The sequence below is a fragment of the Filicampus tigris genome, chromosome 17 (genome assembly GCF_054856515.1).
Source record: "Filicampus tigris isolate MCC_2025a chromosome 17, RoL_Ftig_1.0, whole genome shotgun sequence".
In the NCBI taxonomy this organism is placed as follows: Eukaryota; Metazoa; Chordata; class Actinopteri; order Syngnathiformes; family Syngnathidae; genus Filicampus; species Filicampus tigris.
Genome location: NC_141233.1, coordinates 16336903 through 16357197, shown reverse-complemented (window position 1 = coordinate 16357197; position 20295 = coordinate 16336903). Strand labels below are relative to the sequence as shown.

At 50.1% G+C, this 20295-nt stretch overlaps 3 protein-coding genes and 1 long non-coding RNA gene across 6 annotated transcripts; 2 read left to right on the top strand and 2 right to left on the bottom strand.

Moving 5' to 3' along the window:
- Positions 1–65: 65 nt before the first annotated feature.
- Positions 66–6747, bottom strand: LOC147133739 (uncharacterized). The gene is made up of 8 exons (XR_015090301.1): positions 5804–6747; positions 5200–5729; positions 4872–4945; positions 4531–4783; positions 3280–4459; positions 2994–3107; positions 1835–1910; positions 66–1273 (listed from the first exon to the last, which is right to left on the bottom strand). It is a non-coding gene; the product is annotated as an uncharacterized LOC147133739 (long non-coding RNA).
- On the top strand, positions 824–5781 carry LOC147133740 (neuronal acetylcholine receptor subunit alpha-10-like). Its single transcript, XM_086057124.1, has 6 exons — positions 824–1360; positions 2729–2874; positions 2964–3118; positions 3538–3784; positions 4447–4732; positions 5148–5781. The coding sequence occupies exons 1-6, from the start codon at positions 1303–1305 to the stop codon at positions 5687–5689; spliced, it is 1434 nt and encodes a 477-aa protein (XP_085913250.1). The 5' UTR covers positions 824–1302; the 3' UTR covers positions 5690–5781.
- Positions 6408–14229, top strand: slco2b1 (solute carrier organic anion transporter family, member 2B1). 2 transcript variants are annotated; one of them, XM_086057122.1, is made up of 15 exons: positions 6408–6543; positions 6845–7006; positions 7867–8004; positions 8699–8882; positions 8969–9202; positions 9270–9368; positions 9874–10004; positions 10090–10162; positions 10249–10413; positions 10790–10979; positions 11656–11800; positions 11927–12090; positions 12253–12317; positions 12405–12525; positions 13175–14229. In XM_086057122.1, exons 2-15 carry the CDS (start codon positions 6962–6964, stop codon positions 13341–13343), a joined length of 1923 nt encoding a protein of 640 aa, XP_085913248.1. In that variant the 5' UTR covers positions 6408–6543; positions 6845–6961; the 3' UTR covers positions 13344–14229. The 2 variants fall into 2 exon arrangements, with proteins under 2 accessions (XP_085913248.1, XP_085913249.1); XM_086057123.1 differs by having other exon boundaries at positions 6409–6543; positions 6938–7006.
- Positions 14230–14232: 3 nt separating this feature from the next.
- Positions 14233–20274, bottom strand: serpinf1 (serpin peptidase inhibitor, clade F (alpha-2 antiplasmin, pigment epithelium derived factor), member 1). 2 transcript variants are annotated; one of them, XM_086057136.1, is made up of 8 exons: positions 20135–20274; positions 18434–18491; positions 17357–17561; positions 16685–16840; positions 16395–16598; positions 16020–16156; positions 15722–15932; positions 14233–14712 (listed from the first exon to the last, which is right to left on the bottom strand). In XM_086057136.1, exons 2-8 carry the CDS (start codon positions 18488–18490, stop codon positions 14462–14464), a joined length of 1221 nt encoding a protein of 406 aa, XP_085913262.1. In that variant the 5' UTR covers position 18491; positions 20135–20274; the 3' UTR covers positions 14233–14461. The 2 variants fall into 2 exon arrangements, with proteins under 2 accessions (XP_085913262.1, XP_085913261.1); XM_086057135.1 differs by having other exon boundaries at positions 20030–20161.
- Positions 20275–20295: the final 21 nt, after the last annotated feature.

Sequence of the window (20295 nt, the reverse complement as noted above, 5' to 3'; positions counted from 1 at the left end):
AGTGTTAATCCACTCATTCTTAGCCATCTCTGGGGGCGGCCATTTTGTCTTCTGTCGACTGAAATGACATCACAACTGCTCACAAGGACCAATCGCGGCTCAGATTCAGAAGACAGGTCAGCCGTGTTTCATTTGACAGAAGGCAAAATGGCCGCCCCCAGAGATGACTAAAAATGAGTGCATTTTTCTGCTTAATTTATATATTCCACAAACGCAAAATGAATCAGAATGCTGTATTTCAACTAGCTAGGAACATATTCTTGAAAACAATATGTTTGGATTGACTTCTGCTTTAAGTATTTAGGCAATTAAAATGTTTTGCCGGCCTCGGTACCACACTTTGAGAATTGCTAATGATTAAAACTGGGGGGGGGGGGGGGGGAGTAAGCAGTTGAAAAGTAAATGGCTTTTTTATTTTTGTCCCTAGCGTGGCAATCCATTTAACGCTAATCCCTTAATCTCCATTTTTCAAAGTTTACTATTTCGGATTAATTTGACGGAGGATGACCCCTCGATAAAGGTCGCCTTGCGCCGGGTACCGCCGGGGTTGCGCGTTCGAGCCCCGCCGAAGACCGCGCGCCGCTCCACTGCACGCCTTGATCATTTAGAAACTACATTGTACACGTGTACTTTTGAGTTTTATGCACCTTGTACCTCATGTTCTATTTTGCTCACTTATCTTTTGCTTGTGTTATGTTCTACTGTTTGATGCTGTTCTTTCCACGTATGGTTTGTACTTTGGTGTGGCGTTGACGTCTGCTATGTTCTCCAGTGGCTCGTCATGCTCTGGTTAGGTTTCTCGTGTCATTTTCTTTGGTGTTCTGTTGTCTTCTATGACGTGCCGTTGTTTTGTCTGGCGTTCTGTCGTGTTGATTTGATCGGTTTTGTTGGGGTTGATTTTGTCTGTCTTTTTGTGTTCTCTCTCTCTCTCTCTAGGTCTTGCCGTGTCCAGTCGTGTTCTGTAACCTCCTCTTGCGTTCTGTTGTGTTGCAATGCGTTTCACTGTTTATTGCGTCGCGTCGTCCGCTCTGATGTTCTGTTGTGTTGTACTGCGGAGGTCAAGTGTCAAGTGCGGCGTCAAGAGGACCTGGCGTGTGGCGTTCAAACACCTCCTGATGCTTCTTGTCACAAAAGAATGCTGGTTGAATTATGGGCTCAGTCTTTTCCTAAGTTCACGCTGGACCTTCTCGCCTTCGGCGGGAGGAGGAGGAGGAGAATGCGTGCGACCTCCTCATACATCAGCGACTCATTCTCTCTCACAGCAGCACTCGTCCTGTCAGCCAGGAGGAGAAGAAAATAAGGATGACGTTGAAGATGGCACGCGGCTGCTGCGTTGTGTTTCTTCTCCTTTTTCTTCCCGGTAAGACAAACTTTCCTCGTATTGTGAACAGCTTCCTTTTCCTTCTTCATGACCCCCGCACCCCCGCCGCCACCCCACTCGAACCCTCAACCCTTCTGGTCACGATGGGCCCCACAGAGATGTTCCTCTATGTCTCGCAGGTTATTTTGTGTCTTCTTGTCAGCCACAGAAATGTTCTGTAGATTTTGAGAAGGCTTTTTTTTGAGACAGTAAATACTTGTGCTCTCCTTTTTAGAACTTTGTAAATTTGAATTTATCTGCCAATGACCTGGATGGAATTCTACCTAAATAATAGGCAACGCTGTACAAGGGTGGCCAGTAAATGTACGTCATTTGCCAGTTGCGCGGTAGGGGTCCCTCAAGGATCAATTTTAGGGGACATTTTGTTCAGTATGTTTTAAATGACCTTCCCCGAATATCTCTAGATATTGCACTCTTAACCTCTTTTCTAGTTGTTTGTGTTTGTGTGTCTACCTGGCAAGAGACAGCAGATGCTAACAATTTGTTTGTCAACACAAGTCCGTCTTCTTGTACTTGCGTACTGCTTATCCTGTAAAAAATAGACAAGAGGAAATGAAAAACTGAAATGTGATCAAGCCAATGTACGTGTTATTTTGTGGACCACGGAAGTGTTGGACTACAATCTGAAGATATCAGTCAAAGGGAAAAATCGACGCCTTGTAGATTTTTTGGGTGGTGCGCCTGGTCCACCTCATGTCCATGTTTGTACATGAGGCGCTAACGACCAGGAGTCACTCGTCATATTTTATCTGAGGGTCCTTGAAATGAGCACGCTGCCTTGTATGTGCAACAACGCCAGCGCCATCAATATCTCTGCGTGATAACATCACACGCACACACGCGCGCACACACACAGCCGATCTAAACGATTGATGAGAAAATCACTTGGTGGTGCAAGACGAAGACCTACAGTATTTAAATTGTCATATAGGCATTCATGCCTCATCTGATGGGTTGGCCTCACTGGATGTTGTGATATGTCAGCGTGTCTGGCATTTTGGATGTGCCCTTAAAAAAAATGCCTCTCATTCATGTGTATATACAGTATATCATATATTAGTGTAATTGAGAAAGGACAACTAGCATGTGTACTCACTGTTTCGGTCAGGTAAGTACAAAACACGCAGACGCGCGCATGGCGGTTCGCAGAAGGGAAGACTCTAGTCTAGTCTCGAAGTGGCGCTAGTCTCAGAAGGTTTTACACCTGAGAGAAGGTTTTGGCCCAAGGGAAGGTTCTCGTCCCAAGCTTTTGCTGCCCTGACCGCCCGCCTCTACTATGGGCCACCATCTCGGGAATGTTTTCCGGCTTTTAACGGTTGTGACATCACTCCCTGTGTGTGCGCGCAGCCTGTCAGTCAGCGCACGGCCGCTACGCTCACAAGCTGCTGAGCGACTTGTTGGCCAACTACACGAACGCCCTGCGGCCAGTGGCGGACACGGACCACGTCATCAATGTGACGCTGCAGGTCACGCTGTCGCAGATCATCGACATGGTGAGCGCAACGCGCACACTGGACTCCCCCCCCCGGTGGGCGGGTCGAATCAGGCTAACGTCCGTGCGCGTCCATGCGTGCTTGTCCAGGACGAGAGGAACCAGATCCTGACTACCTACCTGTGGGTACGGCAGGTGTGGATGGACGCCTTCCTGGCCTGGAAGAAGGACGACTACGACGGGCTGGACACCATCCGCATTCCCAGCAGCTACGTGTGGCGGCCCGACATCGTCCTGTACAACAGGTCAGTTGTATTATGTGGTGCGGCGCCTTGCGGTCATTTGGGGACCGGAAACGGTAGAACAGATTTGGGGAGCAAAGAGAATAACGAAAGTGCTGGAATGGGAGGGTGCAGGTGGTGGTATGCACGGTGAGCAGAGAGCAAAGGGTAGGGTGGTGTCTTACCAAAGAAAAATGAAGAATGAAGACGATGATCCACTAACACACAGCACCGCGTCTGCCAGATTGCAGAGAAATTCATTTTAGAGTGAAGAATAGCATCCGTTTCCACAGGTCGACCCGGATCACTTTTATGGCCGGATCCAATTCCGCTGCAATCCTTTTTGGATCGCGCACAAAACGCCCACGTGCAGTTTAGCATCTGCTCTTTTGTTGGCTCCAAGTTAATCCGACCCTTGAAGCCCTCCTCCTCCTCCGCCGCAGCGCCGATGACGAGTTCTCCAGCTCCATGGAGACCAATGTGGTCCTGAGACACGACGGTCAGGTGATGTGGGACCAGCCGGCCATCACCAAGAGCTCCTGCTCGGTGGACGTGGCCTTCTTCCCCTTCGACGTGCAGCAGTGTCACCTCACTTTCGGCTCCTGGACTCACAACGGCAACCAGATGGACTTGTTCAACGCCTTGGACAGCGCCGACCTGGCCGACTTCATCCCCAACGTGGAGTGGGAGGTGAGCCTCAGTTGAGGATGCTGATTGAGGATCTTGCTGAGCCTAAGTCTACCCTCTTTGTTTTCAATATTTCTTATGCCAAAGTTGAAATGGACGCTCCTGGGATTAAACATAAAACGTTTCCAACAGCCAAGGAGATCCAAAGGCGTCTTCAGTTCTGACATCCCCCCCGCCCCCCCTTTTGGATAAGAAGTGAAAAAAGCCGAGAGTATCAAAAAGTCTTTTTTTCAGGTCTGAGTAACTTCAGAATTGAAGAGGCCTTAAAGGTAAAACACAGAGGCACAACATTCTGCTTCAGTTTTGGAGTTGCTCAGAAATGGAGAATTTCCGAACAACTCGGATATGAGGTTCCTTAGAACTGAAGAATTGCTGAGCAACTCAGCTCTGTGAAACTCAGAAATTCAGAAGCCGTTTAGATTTAAGACAAGTTGTTTTCAACATCCAAGAAGATCCAAAAGATCTGTCTGAGGGAGTCAGAACTGAAGATGCCTTTTAAATTGAGGGTAAAACGTCATCAAAACACAAGAAAATCCAAAGGTTTTCCTCAGTTCTGCGGAACCTCTTGGAAATGTAGGGACTTTGGATTATGGAGTCTATGCAACTTTTGACGATTACCAGAACCTGGATGACTGAGAAGCTCCACTTGCCCGTTCTTCTGGCAGATCCTGGGCATGCCTGCCAAGAAAAATGTGATCCTTTACGGGTGCTGCTCGGATCCGTACCCCGACATCACCTTTACCCTGCACCTGAAGCGGAGGTCCTCCTTCTACATCTTCAACCTGCTCCTTCCCTGCATGATGATCTCCTTCCTGGCCCCGCTGGGCTTCTACCTGCCGGCCGACTCCGGGGAGAAGGTCTCGCTGGGGGTCACCGTCCTGCTGGCCCTCACCGTCTTCCAGCTGCTGGTGGCCGAGAGCATGCCGCCGTCCGAGAGCGTCCCGCTCATCGGTGAGTCCGCGTTAACCGGCGGGTCCGCCTGCTGACTGCCCGCCCGGAAAGCTTTACAAAAGATGCCACGCGATTATGACTGCACTGTGTTTGTCTTAGACAAGGCAATGGCTTGACTAAACGAAGCTCCTCCCCTCACCTCAACATAGTTCTTCCTTTCACCGTGTTGAACTCATTCACTGCCAGTTTTGCAGTTTCAGACTCTCTTTTGCCCTAAAGTTTGAAAACATTTGAAAAAAATATAAGTAAGTTCCTGGGATTGAATGGCTGGACTGCGAAAAGACGACGCGTCCATTTGTGCATGGCAGTGAATGAGTTAATATGCCCGAAATGTTTTCCGGGGAGCCCACAGTGGCCTCGGGCTGGCTGTGAACAAAAATAATAATCAAGTTGTTTGTTGCGTGTCGCCGAGTAGGAAAGTACTACATCGCCACCATGACGATGGTGACGGCGTCGACGGCGCTCACCATTTTCATCATGAACATCCACCACTGCGGCCCCGAGGGACGCCCCGTGCCGGCTTGGGCGGAACGCTTCATCCTCAAATATTTGGCCCGCGTGTGCTTCGTGTACGAGGCGGCGGACGAGCGCCTCGGCGGGCCGGCCTCCCGCAAGCGGCCGGAATCCGAGGGGAACAAGTGCAACGGGGAGGCGCGGGGGAGCGCGCGGAAGGACGACGCCTTCGTTGCCCTGGAGGAGGGCGGAGACACCGCGGACGGCGAGCAGCCGGGAGGAGGCGCGGCGGAGAACGGGAAGGAGGCGTGCGTTTGCCACCATCAGCAAGGACTGCGGAGGAACGTGGAGTACATCGCCAACGCCTACCAGGACCAACGCGCCGCGCAGCTGCGCGTGGGAGAATGGAGGAAGCTGGCCAAGGTGATGGATCGCTTCTTCATGTGGCTCTTCTTCATCATGGTCTTCGTCATGAGCGTCCTCATCCTGGGGAAGGCCGTCTGATGCGCGCCGCCTGTGGCTTGTTTTGACACCAAGTCGATGGCTGTCAAATGTATCGACAAGTCACGTGACACATTAAACATGTCCCCTCCTGATTGTTTCTTACTCGTCTCTTACCTGTTAATCCAAGACTGATTGGCTGATTGTGTGTGGCATGTCATGCACTCGTTCTCCAACGTTTTGTGTTCCCAAGTCAGTGCGCCTCCATGGTTGCCGCTTGACTTGCTGCAGCAAACGTTTACGTTTGGACTTTTTGCGTTGTGTTTGTTCTCACATTGCCAAAAACACATTCCTAAAATTCAAATCACACGACGAAACTGCTGTGTTAGCACCAATGCTAATGCTAACGCAACAACCGAAGAGTCCTGGCTGCTCCAGCAAGATTACAAGCTAGCGAAATTGGTCTACCAATAACTCATCGGCGCCCCGATGGACTTCTAGTGAAAAAAAAAAAAAAAAAAAAAACATGTGACATGATTATGTTACCCACGCGTTGCCCCGTTTGTGTGGTCAGGTGACCTTGTTGCTTGAATGGGCCGCCATCGAACAAAAAGGAGCGCCAGCGCCCCCTGCTGGTGAGGAATGGCCATGAGCCTGCTGGTTGCCCTCCAGGGGAACATTCCAGCGGACGAGCTTCTGCTTGTTGTTGACTTGACTTTGGAACATTTCACACTCCTCCACTTCCTGTCTCCCCCTCGCGCTCTCTTGGCTTGAAGGTTCAAATTCCATTAGGCCCCTCCCCCCCACCCCCCAACTCTGACCTACTCGTCTTCCTCTCCGTCTGTACGTGAACAAACAGCTCCTCTTCATCGTCACCATCATCACCATCATCCCCCGTCATCCGCACCACCGCCACGGTGAGTCTTTGGAATTTTTCTCGCCTTTTCTGGAGCTTTGCGCAACCTCCTCCAGGCAGTCACGTGACTGTGATAATGATGAAGGGGCTGCAAACTTTTTGTGCTGCTTTCACTGTTGCGTGCGTCACATCGCTGTCAAGCAGCCCAACGCTCGTTGAACTGCAGCGCACACAACAGCAATCACTTACTCTTGCTTGCATGCAAGGCGGCGCGACAAAGTGCATGTTCACGTTCCAGCAGTGACAATCAGCTGCTGCCTTGCCGCCTGCCTAACATGCGCTACGTCTTCCTGGTGCGCCAGTAAGCCTCCAGGTCAAGTACGAAGAACATGTGACGTGTAGGTCACGTGACGTGTGGACATGGTTTGACGTCAGACCTCCTTTGTGCGCCTCAGCCTCGCCGTCTTGTCCCATCCGTCATGGAGGCGCAAGTGAGGAGCAGGAACGTCTTCAGCAGCGTCAAGGTAACGATGACAACAACGACACTATGAATGAAATAAGGAGGGACATGCTCGTCCGATTTTGTGAAAGTGGCTGATCATTTTTGGGGCAACTTTCCAAAAATGCTTTACTGACCAAAATGGCAGACCTCCTGTTCAGTTTCGCTCATGGGTAGGGTGAAACTTTTGGATCGTCATATTTAGATGTCCCCACAATTTCATGTCTATCGGTGAGACCGGTGCCCCGTGAATTTCCCCGAAAAGGTTGCTTCAAACCAAAATGGCTGACTTCCAGTGGCATTTCCTGAATGGGTCCTTCAGACATTTTTGTAAATCCTCATACGATAGACATGCACACCCAATCTGCAGTTTTATTTTTATTTTTTCAACGTTGCCCTGGAATTCGCCAAAACGGGCCACTTCAAAACAAAATGGCCGACATCCTGTTCAATCTTGCTCATTGGTCCTTGAGTCTTTTTCATGTGTCTTGCTTTGATATTCAATTTCATGGTGGAACAGATTTTTGGGGCTCATATTTTTTTCCTGACTTGCAAACCTTGCCATGTGGCCATAAAGGTTGCTTCAACCCTATTCAAATTTGCTCACAAGACTTGAGACTTTTTCATGCATCCTTTCATAATGACAAGCGGTCAATTGTTTCCAACTTTCAAGCCCTGGAACGAAAATGGCTGTCTTTCTCTTCCACGTGGGACCTTGCGATGTTTTGGAGTGTTTTGTCATCATAGAGATGGTCAGCCAATTTGGTGTAGATCGGTCGGTGGGCTGAAGAATAATGCTCAGCACTGTGATCCTTCGAGGGTTCGCGCACCACCAGGTGCTCGGGCCCTCACACCTTTGATGTGGCGGTGCTTCTTGGTGCGCAGGTTTTCGTGGCATGTCACAGCGTGCTGCAGCTGTCGCAGCTGCTGGTGTCGGGCTACATGAAGAGCTCCATCTCGACCATCGAGCGGCGCTACGGGCTATCCAGTCAGAAGTCGGGACTGCTGGTCGCCTTCAACGAGGTCAGCACAACCACGTTGTTGTTCTCCTCAGAGATACATTTACGGAGATATGGCAAAATATACATTCATACTGTATACCGAGAGAAGGATCTAATCCCGAGTTAAGGTACTAATCCCTTTTAAATCCTAAAACAAGGTTCTAGCCCCAAGAGACTTTATAGTTTAACCTGTGAAGGTTGCAGTTAGAGAATGTTATAGTCTCACGTGAAGGTTGTAGATCTGAGAGAAGACTCCAGAGAGAAAGTTCTAGTCTTGAGTGAAGGTACTAGTGCCGGGAGATGGCTTCTGTCCCAAGGGACTTTGTAGTTTAAGGTGGAGGTTGTAGTCCTTAGAGAAGGTTCTAGTCTAGATAGAATGTTCTAGTCTCAAGTGACGCTTGTAGACCTGAGAGAAAACTCCATTCCAGTTCTAGTCCTGAGTTAAGGTTCTGGTCCTGAGAGAAGACTCCAGAGAGAAAGTGCTAGTCCTGAGTTAAGGTGCTAGTGCCGAAAGAAGGTTTCAGTCTCAAGGGACTTTGTAGTTTAAGGTGGAGGTTGTAGTCCTTAGAGAAGGTTCTAGTCTAGATAGAATGTTCTAGTCTCAAGTGACGCTTGTAGACCTGAGAGAAGAAGACCCCAGTCCAGTTCTAGTCCTGAGTTAAGGTTCTGGTCCTGAGAGAAGGTTGAAGTCCAGAGAGGGCATGTGTGACTTCCAGGTGGGCAACACGCTGCTGATCGTGTTCGTCAGCTTCCTGGGGAGTCGCGTTCACCGGCCTCGCGTCATCGGCTTCGGCGCTCTGTTGGCGTGTTTGGCCTCGCTGCTCATGGCGCTGCCGCACTTCCTGAGCGGGCCATACCGCTACGGCGACCGGCGCTACCAGAATGGCGACCGCGCCGGCTGTGAGTCCAAACCCGCTCACCGCCGTTCGCGTACCGGGCACAGGTGGCAGAAGTACTCGAGTACAGATTCTTCTGTTTACCGGCAGCCACCTGGAACAGCTCCGGCCTGTGCCGCGCAGAGAGCGTTCTCTCCGCCAACTCCACCGCGCCGTTGTCCAATCGGAGCTGCGGTGAGCAGGAAATCCCCGCCCACGAGGGCATCTACCCTCTGCTGCTATTTGCTCAGCTGCTGCTGGGCGTGGCCTCCGTGCCCATGCAGCCTTTTGGCATCTCCTACATCGACGACCACGCCAGCAAGAAGAACTCGCCGCTCTACCTCGGTTTGCCACCGCCATCGGGCCGTGTTGGCGCGGTCACATGACATTCACGATGCCACGTTTGTGTCAGGCATCCTATTGGCCGTCACCGCCATCGGCCCTGCCTTCGGCTTCCTCAGCGGCGCCTTCCTGCTGCGATTCTACGTCGACTTTGACAAGATGTCCGCAGGTCTGCACTTTTTTAGTTGCACCTACACGCCTTGCCATACATTTATAGACAGTATGCATCTGTACATCTTCCTATACATCTCAGTATGCTTTATCTTTAAATTCATACATGTATACATGCATCTATAGGGCTAGCTATATGCATACATACCAAAGTATACATCTATGCATCTAGCTACACATCAATAAGTTTATTTGTATCTAAATACTGTACATCTACGGATACATTTGAATATCTATCTATCTATCTATCTATCCATCTATCCATCTATCCATCTATTAGCTATCCAGCTAGCAAGATAGATAGGTAGATAGCTATCTAGCTAGCAAGATAGATAGTTAGCTATCCAGCTAGCAAGATAGATAGGTAGATAGCTATCTAGCTAGCTCTCTCGACATTCCTGTACATCCATCTACTTTTGTATACTTTACCATACAATACAACACCATACTACACGATACGATGCGATGTGATACGATTCAGGATGTGTGTGCGTATGTATCAGATGAGGTGGAGCTGCATCGCGGCGACCTGCGCTGGGTGGGTGCCTGGTGGCTGGGCTTCTTGATGGCGTCTTGTCTTCTCTTGCTGGCCGCGTTGCCATACTTCTTCTTCCCCAGGAACATGCCGCCGGAGGTCAGGTGGACACTGCCGGCGGGGCACCTTTATCGTGTCGTGTTTGCTGTGCTCATGTGACCTTCGCGATGTCATGTTTGCGCAGGACGAGTCGGAAGCAGACCAAAAGCGCCAGCCGGATATTTTCCAGGAAGTCAGCCTGCTTCACTTCCTTAAAAGTCAGCGTCTGCTTCCTGTCCTACTTCCCCGTCAGTCCCGGTCTTGTCTGGTCCGGACCTGGTCCTGTCGTGTGTGTCTCCTTTAGGCTTTCCCAGCATGTTGTGTCGGACCCTGCGTAGTCCCGTCTACCTGCTGGTGGTCCTGGCGCAGGTCAACATGGCCGCCATGGTGGCCGGCCTCGCCACCTTCATGGCCAAGTTCATCGAGAAGCAGTTCAGCCAGACGGCAGACGTCTCCAACATGATGATCGGTGCCAGCGGCGTGTCTGTTTGTGTGCGCGCATTTGTGTGTGTGCGCTTGTGAATGCCTGTGGATGCGTGTGTGTGTGTGTGCCTACACTCAAAGAACAGTTGGTTTAGTCATTTTGGGTCAAAAATGGACCAATCCACAAATTGGGTCAATTTGACCCACCTTCTTGTTGTTTTGTACAAAAGTCGCCATTTTTTGGCAGAAATTTGGGTCAAATTGACGCAAGTAGTGGATGGACCCAAAATGGTGTTATTTTTAACCCAACTGTTTTTCGAGTGTACGTTCAGGTGTGTGTGCATGCATGCATCCGTATGTGCCCTGTTACCATATATGCACACGCTGGCTGTCACTTCCTTTCCGTGTCGTCTTCCACCAAGGTGGCGTGAGCATCCCTCTGGCCGTGTTGGGAACCGTGGTGGGCGGAGTCCTAATGCGGCGCTGGACTCTGGGCGTCGGTGGCGCCAGCAAGCTCTGCGCCGCCGCCATCTTGCTCAGCCTTTGCTGCGCTTTCCCTCTGATCCTCATGGGCTGCCCCACGCAAACGGTCGATGGGGTCTTCCCGCCCGGGTAACTAACACATACCTGTCAATTTATACGTTTTCCCCATGTTTTATACGTTTTTGGATCATTTCAAATTGCGTACGCCATATAACAATTTTTGTACGGGAAATTATTTTTTTTTAAATAGTTTTTTTGTTAGACCGATCTCGTCTTGCCCATTTCGGCCCTAATCCGGATCATCTCGGTCACCGGTAGCAGACGACAACGTTATTTGGTGAATAAAATAAACTTGTTTACTTGTTAGTCTTATTCTACGTAGTCTGTCTTGCTGTGAGTAAATAGGTGCCGCGTTGTGTTTGTAAGGTTTATTATCGCTTAATAAGGGGAATTGGCTGAGGTTGACATCTATGCTAACACCTCAAGCCAAACATAAACCGACAGCTTAATCGGTAATGCAACCAACAACGGAACCAAACGCAAAACGGCTAACGACAGCGAAACCAAAAGTACTGCCAACAACACAATGAAAGCTTGAACCAACAGCTCAACCAAAACAACAACCGACAACAGAACCAACACCAAATCTAGAACCGAAACCCTAACCGACAGCACAACCAAAACAAAGCCCAACGCCGGAATACATGAAGTAACACAGCTAGCATCAAACAAACCCAACAACACAACCACCACAAAAGAACAAAACCCGTAGCAGCTGGAAAGTCAAAGCGGGTGTGTTTGTCAGGCGTGCGGCGACGTGGTGCAGCTCCACCTGCCAGTGCGCCCAGGAATTGTTTCATCCGGTGTGCGGGTCCGACGGTGTCGAGTTCACGTCTCCGTGTCGTGCCGGCTGCGTTGCCCTGGAAACGGACGCCGCCAACAAAGTCACCGTAAGCAACATTGCACTCTCGCAGCCCTCGCCGGGGTGGGGGGCGTGGCCGTCGCCGTGCGCGTGACCCTGACCCCTCGCGATCGCCCGTGCAGGAAAAAAAATGTTCAAACGTCTTTCTGCGCAGAACTTCACGGAGTGCCGCTGCGTGGGCGTGGCCGGCGGCTCGGCCGCGCCCGGAACGTGCGGCGGCGGTTGCGGCCACCTCCTTTTGCCTTTTGTGGTCCTGATGGCCGCCACCTGTCTCACGGCGTCCTTGTCCCAGACGCCGTCCTTCGTCATCATCCTCAGGCAAGAAGATTCCCGAACGGCCGACGAAACTTCCGTCAGTCTGCCTGCTGACTGTACCGTGTGCGTGCGCGCGCCTGTGTTTGTTGGCGTGTTTCTCTGTGCATGCGTTTGTGTCTGTTTGCGCATGTATGTGTGCATTTGTGTTTGCGTGAGTGTGTACAGGACGGTGTCAGCGCGGGACAAGTCTTTGGCAGTGGGCATCCAGTACATGCTCTTCAGGGTGCTGGGTGAGTAGCATGATGTCGCGGCGGTCACATGAGCAGGCAGGTCGTGAGGCGTGTTGTGATGCGCGGCTGTCGCTGTGGCGTGCGCAGCCTTCATGCCCTGCCCGGTCGTCTACGGCTCGGTGATCGACTCCACATGCGTCCTGTGGGACCGGAAGTGCGGCAAGAAGACTTCCTGTCTCTACTACGACTTGGACCGCTTCAGACACAGGCCAGTCTCTCTTTTAAAAAGACGTAGCATGTAGCACGTGTTGTGAATTTTGCCATTCGGCTCCTTGTTGTTGAACAAACGTTCACCAAAACTCAATTTTACTTCATTTGTGAGTGATACGGTACATACACTGAAAAAAATGGTGTGTTGACTTTGCTGGATTTTATTTTGTCAAGTGGTCGCTCGAAGAAAAATCATCTGGATCCAGATACTTTTATTTAGTAGTCCACTTAAAAAAAAGTATCTTAATACAGATGATTATATTCGGTGCAACCACTTGACGGTAAAATAGTTGAGTAAATTCAACTTTTTTTCAGCGACGTTGCCAACTCGTATCTCAAGGCACCTCTATGAAAAGATTCTTTTGTTCAGGAATTGGTTAGTTCATTTCTTGCACAAAGAAAAATGGTCAATGTGTTGAAAAATCATTTTAACTCATTAACTGCCAGACATTTTCAGACCCACTTTTACCCTAAAAGTTTGAAAAAAATAAAAATAAATTCCTGGGATTGAATGGCTGGACTGCGAAAAGACGTATAAAAACAATTTTGGCAGTGAATGAGTTAAAGATCTGTCATTTTCAATGTATTTTTGTGTTTGTTTGTTTGTTTGCGTGTGCTCGGCGCTCAGACTTTGTGTGCCTGCGCAGGTTTTTGGGCGTCCAGGGCGTGTTCATGTGCGGGGGTCTTCTGTGCTTCCTCTTGACGTCGCTGGTCCTGCACAGGAGGAGGGCGGGGCCTGAGGCGGCCAGCCAGAGCACCTATGAGCTGGTGAACGAGCGCAACAAGGAAGAGGAAGTCAAACCGGGACGCACCTGAGGAGGCTCCAAAAGACACAACGGAAAGCCTGGCAGCATTTAATCAATATTCTTCATATCCTGTTTATGGCGCTTGTGTACCAGTAGCGCTTGTAAGGCAGTGGCGGCCTACTCGTACATTGAATTGGAATACCGGTGAGGACAAAGGGCGCACGTGACCAGCGCTTAGGACATAGGACAGGATTAGGACATAGGACAGGATGCCCAGATGGGTTTTGCCGCAGTTCCTTGGGCTACTTCCTGTCGCGCCGCAAGCTACACGCTAACGCAGCCGCCATGCCGCCATCTTGTGTCCGGGGTGTCCCTCCTGCAAGCGTCGGGCTTGTGCTTACGTGTCTGGCAGGTGTGTGCGTGTGCGTGTGCGTGGCTGCGCATTTGTGAGTGTTTATCAGGGGTGTGTATAAACGTGTGTCGTTGTTTGTGTTTGTGTGTCTGGTGTTATTGTTTTTGTAATCATTTTCCTTGATGTGGCTTGAGTTTGTGTGCAGTTGTTTGTGTGAAGGCAAATCGTTCTTTCTGTGTGAATTGGGTTTTTTCCTGATTTGTTGAATCAGATGCAAGAGAGGAAGCATTTTTCCTTTCTTTTTTCCTTCCAACACTGGACTAACCTCAGGAATGTGACGATAAAATGAAAACCACATGGCAGGCGTGCGTGCGTGCACACACACTCATTGACGGTAGGAGACAAACGGGAAGTGTGTGCGCGTGTGTGTGTAATGATCCACGTGGAGAGTTCATCATTGTGTGTGTGAGTGTGTATAAGTGTGTTGTTTTCACGTTGCTTTCTTGTTGCCGCATTCAAATGTTTTGTATTTTTTCCCCCGAGGGTGGCTTTGCTGTCAAACTTGACGAGTAAAAAAAGTCCTCTGAGAGGAAGCAAACAAGTACACTTTTTTTTGTCATTGTCATGTTTATTTTGCAATGTCACACCAAGGTACCTCAAGTGACAATGTTAGCAATTAAAAACAAATTTGGGTGTAAAAATCACCTTTCATCCTTTTTGCCCTCCTAGGACCTGCTAAGAGTGTGTGTGTGCGTGCGTGCGTGCGTGCGTGTGTGCGTGCGTGCGTGCGTGCGTGCGTGTGTGTGCGCGTGTGCGTGCGTGCGTGCGTGCGTATGTTAGATGGTCAGGGCCTTGGGATTGATCACTCTACCGATGAGGAGCAGGGCCCCCGAGGCTTCATCACGAATGAGGAAGAGGAAGGGGCGGTCCACGCGGTAGGTCAGGTGACTGGTGGTGGAGGTGGCGGGCGCCGACTGGTCGCCCTCGGCCGCCATTTCCATGACAACCTTGTGATTGATGGTGACCAGCTTGGCGGGCTGCGCCGCAATCTTCTCCAAATCCTGGTCAGCTAGCCAATCACTGAGCCCTGTGGGGAGGAGAGGGAGGAACCAAGACTCAATAGACGACTTCAGATTAGTGAGTATCGCGGAGCAAGAATCAAGCAGCGACGAGGTTCCGCAAACTACCTAATTCGAGGAGCCAACCATGTTTTCTTTGTGCAAGTTTTCCGTCTTGGGATAGAAATGGGCGCGTGCCAGCTGGATTTAAACGGTTAATAACAGAAACGGGCATTTGACCAAAATTTCCCGGCCCGTTTATCGCCTGCAGCCGGCATTTCCTAAGACCCACTTTAAATTCAGCCTATGGCACCCTGAGTCAGATCCAACCTAAAGACAAAACCTTGAGACACACCCTAAATAAATCCTGATGACACCATCAAATCCAATCTAAGACCTCCCTGAGACACAGTCTAAATGCAGCCTGGAGACACAAAAAAAACTAAATGCCATCCCTGAGAGAGAGACAAAATACACGCTGTCGACACAATCAGAACCACCCTAAAGGCACAATTGAGGCACACTCAAACCGACCCTGAATGGAGCCAGGAGACACCCAAAGGCCCACCCTAAAGACAAAGTGGGGAACAATCCCAAATCCACGTTAAAGACACCCTAAGACCAATTTAAAATTCAGAAAAGGGACACCCCAAGACCCATACCAAATGCAATTTGGAGGCACCCTAAGACCAACCCTAATGTAACCTGAAAGACACCCTAATGCCCAACCTAAGAACCATTCTAAATGCAGCCTACTAATACTCTGTAGAAACCCCAAAATCCACCATCAAGACATCCTCACACCCTTTCAAAATGTAGTCTAGATACACCCTAAAGACACATTAAGATCAGCTGTAAATACTGCCTGAAGACACCCTAAGGCTCAACCTACATCCAGCCTAGAGACAACTTGAGACACACCCTAAGGGCACCCTTGGGAATGAGCCGAAATAAAGCCTGAAGACATTTTAAGATCCATCCTAAATGCAGCCTAAAGACATGCGAAGGCCCGCCCTTCGAAAAGGCACGAGGACTCACCCAGGTCAGGGAGCAGCGTCATGAGATCTGTGGCGTAGCTGAACTTGAGGACGGGCATGCTGAGGGTGACGTGTGTTGCGTGAAGCGTGCTGCTCAGGTCTTGCACAAACTCCGCGGTCAGCGTCTCCTCCAGGGCGGTCAGGTTGGACGTGACTTCCTGAGGCAAGAACACGAACATGCTCACCTGGTTCTGCAGGAGGATCTGCGCGATCTAGGACATGAAAACAACAGACGGAGGTTGGTGGACATGGCCGCCGCAACATCACTCAAGTGGACGGCCGCCTGCTTCCTCGCTTACCGTGCAGCCCAGGTCGGAGTCCACGCCCATCTTGATGGGGTAGTTCTCCTGTTGCATCATGGGAACCCGGACGGGCGCTTTGCCCTCCTGCTGGAAGTTCTGCTGCGACTGAGGTTGGAAGGCCGTCACCCACTTCCCTGTTTGGTGACCACATTTCCTGTTGTTCTCTCCGTTGCTCTTGTCGTTGATATTGTCATTGTTGTTGTCGTTATTGACAATGCCGCTCTCATTGTCAGTTCTGATGTTGTTACAGTCTTTGTCATCACTGTTTCCATTGTTACTGTTAATGTTGTCATACTCATTTCTAGCGCCGTAGTCATCTTTGGTGTTATTGTCATCGATGATATCGCCGTTGATTGTAATCATTATTCTTACCGTTAAAGTAGGCACCGGCCACAGTGTTGACTCCGGGGCTTCTGGTCAGAGGCTTGGCCAGGAGGCGCTGCACCTTGTTGCCGGTCTCCGTGGCGACCCAGTCATTGATGTCATTGGTGTCCCGGCTTACGCCCTGCAGGGCTTTTGGTCGAATGCCATATTGCTGCTCCACCGTTGTGAAGAATTCCTGCTTGAGACGCAAACCTGGGAGGAAAAAGTCATGTTGCGTCATGGGACGTGCGGTGTCAGATACTAGCAGATTTGAGGTGGTTCAGGTTGTGAGGACTGACGTCTGGCCAGGTAGATGCGGGCCGCGATGCTCAGTCCTTTGTTGCCTGTCTTAACAGAGGTCAGGAGGTCCCTCAGGGTGTTGTGGAGCTGAGGGTCTTGCAGGGTGTGGTACCTCAAGGCCCGGAACAGCTTCCTCTGGGCATGCTCAGAAGCGCCTGTGGAACCAACCGCATTAGCCCAGTTTGCCGGGTGCTCACCCAAAATGGAGCTTAGAGACACACTGAAGATACCCTAAAGAAATTCTGGAGACACATAAATACAGCCAAGAGACACCCTGAAGATGTCTAAACCCAAGACCCAACCACTCTAAATGCAGCCGGAACACACACTTAAGATACCCCGAAGACCATGCAGGGAGAGATGGAAAACAGGCAGAACAGTGGTCCTTGAGGACCGGAATTGGACATGCCTGCCATAAAGACATCCTGGAAAGGCCTACGACAAAACCTAAATACACTTTCGAGACATCCTAAGAACCAACCTAAAGACACTTTAGAGACACCCTAAGACCCAACCTGGAGACACCCCAAGACCCATCCCAAACATACCCTGGAGACACCCCAAGACCCACCCTAAAGACACCCTAAGAGCCATCGTGGAGAGACCCTAATATCCTAAAGGTAGTCTAGAGACACCGGGTCAGTTTGATATTTCAAGTCCCATGTGCTCACCCAGGGCCAGCTGGGTGAGGACGGCAGAGACGCTGATGGGCGCGAGAAAGACATTGGCGTTGTCCTGGCGTGATGCCAGTGCGCGGAAAAGGTTGTAGCCAAAGTCTGAGGTGGCGGCGGCCATCTTGGTGGTGGGCGTGGTGAAGAGCTCCACATGTTCCGCTTGTTCATCCTCGCCGCCCGCCGGGTCGACCTCTGTCTGTGCCTGCATCATAAACGGAAACACCTACGTCAACACACACCCACATGCACTCTGCCACCCGAGGGAGAATGGGTGTCCATTTACATAATACAAGCAAGGGAATCCCCCTTATTCCCGGTAGAGCACCCTCCACAGTGAGTTAGTCAGTGAGTCGATTTTGTAGCGTTGTTTGATGTGTTTCGAGTAAAGGTTAACCCCTATTGAGTGCCCTCTTAGTATCCCACAATTCATCTTGAAAAGCAGTCAACAATTGTCACACCCTAGAGGTGCTCTGGAGACACCAAAAAAGGCCCATCCCAAAGAGATTGTGGAGACACCCTAAGAACCACCCTACTGACACCTCGGGAGCGCCCTGAGAACCACCCTCAGACCCAAGTTGAAAAAAACCGTAAGACCCACCCTACATACAAACCTGGAGACACCCAAATAGTCACCCTATTCACGACCCTACACATACGCTGGATCCAACCCCAGACCCACCCCGGAGAAACCCAAAGACCCACCCTAAAGATACCATCAAAACCACCCTGCAAACACACCAGAGACACCCTAAGAACTACCTTAAAAAGTGCCCCGGAGACACAGCGAGACCTAACCTATAGACATCCTATGCAAAATGGCTGCTGTCACGTGATCGGAAATCCGCGATGCACGGCGTACGTGTTTGAAACGGTGTTTCCGCCTGTACAAATGACGCCATAAGTGTACAACTTGACAGGTATGCTCTGGAGACGCCCGAAGACGACGCCGTCTGATGTTGATCTGGTATGTTGTAATTCCGCAAATGATTCGCAAGGCAACTCTGCATTTTTGGGGCTCTGTAATATATCAAGAAGTGATTTCATCACCACATCAATTCACCATGTAGCCGATACCTGAACCACAACCAAGACCACCAGGCCCAAGAGCAGGAGGGGGGTTGTCCGCTTCATCCTGAAACACACAAACACACGCGCCAGGATTTGAATAGTATTGTGTCATGATCTGCCTTGGTTGATTTTGGTTTAGAATTTCATACATGTCAACCCCGGGGTGTACGGAATCTTACGAACGTCATGTCATGTCATTTTCCAAACCGCTTATCCTATACAGGGTCGCAGGGAGTTGCTGGAGCCTATCCCAGCCGTCAATGGGCGAAGGCAGACTACACCCTGAACTGGTCGCCAGCCAGTCGCAGGGCACACATAGACACTGTCACTGAGCGGGAATCGATCCCACGCTGCCCGCACACAACTCAGGCGTGTGTACCACTACACTATCAGCGGACCTCTTACGAACGTTATACCGTCATTTGCCCTTACGTATCTGTATATAATCTTACACGTTATTTTTGAATGGCTGCTGTCACGTGAATGGAAATCAGCGATGTACGGCGTAAATCCTTGAAAAGGTCTTTTCCACCTGTACAAATTGCGCCGAAAGTGTACAACGAGACAGGTATGGAATTTAGCTTCATGTTTTCCTTGCGTTCCTTTGTCTACGTCTGTCCCGTCAGGTTACTGGGTCCACCTATCCCTTATCTGCACTCCTCCCTCACTTCCCTGCGTTTGGGTCCTCCTCCACGTTAAACCCTTGACAGTATTGGGCTTTCCATGAGTTTTAGTTTTTACTTTGAGTCCAATTCTAGAGCAGGTTTGCTAGTTTTGCATTTGTGAGTTTTTTGGGGGTTTTTTTTAGATTAAAATGCTTTCAATTGTTATTCCATTGAACAAAAGTCTTTTTTTTCCCCCCCAGTTCTGGTTTTGTTATCGATAACACCCCTTGACGCACACACCGAAACGGCAGGGAAGAAAAGTGGGAGATTTCAAAGTAATGCCTGAATTAAAAACATGTTTGTGTGCCCCCTCGGGTCATGTGACTTGATCACCAGAACGCTGCCAAAAGGGTCAAAGTCGCTCGTACACAAACTAGCAGTGAGAAGTAACTAAGTACAAATACTCTGTTACTATACATACAGCTGATTTCTCCGGTGCTGATTCGGGAATTTACTTGAGTATTTATTTTTCAGACGATTTTTTTTACTTTTACTCCTTACATTTGAAAATAGATCTGTACTTACTTTTCCCTACTTGTAATCGACATTTGTACTTAAGTATATTTCCGATACTGGTCGCGTCGTGGTGCGCGTTGCTGCCTTGTGCAGAAGGGCGCGAGCTCAATTCCCAGCCAGTCAACCTCTGACGGGACAAAGTAAAAGTTGCAACACCTTAAGTACTTTTCTCAGTCACGAGTTGTTGTTTTTAAATCAAGTAATGGCAGTTACATCAGTACTTTTACTTTTTTTTCCAGAGTCTTTTTGTGCCCAAGTACAGGGTGTGAGTCCTATTGGCAGCTCTGCGCGACGGTCACGTGGTCCATCTGCCAGTGATGTCACGCTACCACCCCGAAAAATGAGCCCCCCGAGTATGCCAGCGCGACAAAAGATCAAAAAGTGACCGTAGTTGGACTTGGTTCCAGTGTTAGGCACTTACGGTTGTGAAGCACGCCCGAGTTGGTCACGTCAAAAATTGAAAAAAGCACAAAAAAAAAGCGAGAAGACTTGCGATGAAATGCAAAAGTGATTGACGCGCACTCACCTCGCAGCAGTGTTGCTCTCTCGCTCCACGTCGCCGCGCGTGACAGCCAGGCGCGCGCACGTCGCCGGCTCGCTCCCGAGCGGGGACGCGCAGCCGAGATTGATCCGCAATCCGCCGCAAACTTTTGTCGCTTTGCCTCTGCTCGGGCTCTTTTGTTCAAC

Excerpts from the sequence above, each read along its gene's own strand:
- LOC147133740 (XM_086057124.1), top strand. The coding sequence starts at position 1,303 with ATGACGTTGAAGATGGCACGCGGCTGCTGCGTTGTGTTTCTTCTCCTT. Across the intron at positions 1,361-2,728 it reads TCTTCTCCTTTTTCTTCCCG|CCTGTCAGTCAGCGCACGGC; the intron begins GTAAGACAAACT and ends GTGTGCGCGCAG. Across the intron at positions 2,875-2,963 it reads TGTCGCAGATCATCGACATG|GACGAGAGGAACCAGATCCT; the intron begins GTGAGCGCAACG and ends GTGCTTGTCCAG.
- slco2b1 (XM_086057122.1), top strand. The coding sequence starts at position 6,962 with ATGGAGGCGCAAGTGAGGAGCAGGAACGTCTTCAGCAGCGTCAAG. Across the intron at positions 8,883-8,968 it reads GAATGGCGACCGCGCCGGCT|CCACCTGGAACAGCTCCGGC; the intron begins GTGAGTCCAAAC and ends GTTTACCGGCAG. Across the intron at positions 10,163-10,248 it reads CCTGCTTCACTTCCTTAAAA|GCTTTCCCAGCATGTTGTGT; the intron begins GTCAGCGTCTGC and ends TGTCTCCTTTAG.
- serpinf1 (XM_086057136.1), bottom strand. The coding sequence starts at position 18,490 with ATGAAGCGGACAACCCCCCTCCTGCTCTTGGGCCTGGTGGTCTTGGTT. Across the intron at positions 16,841-17,356 it reads CCTCACCCAGCTGGCCCTGG|GCGCTTCTGAGCATGCCCAG; the intron begins GTGAGCACATGG and ends TTGGTTCCACAG. Across the intron at positions 15,933-16,019 it reads ACTCCGACCTGGGCTGCACG|ATCGCGCAGATCCTCCTGCA; the intron begins GTAAGCGAGGAA and ends TTCATGTCCTAG.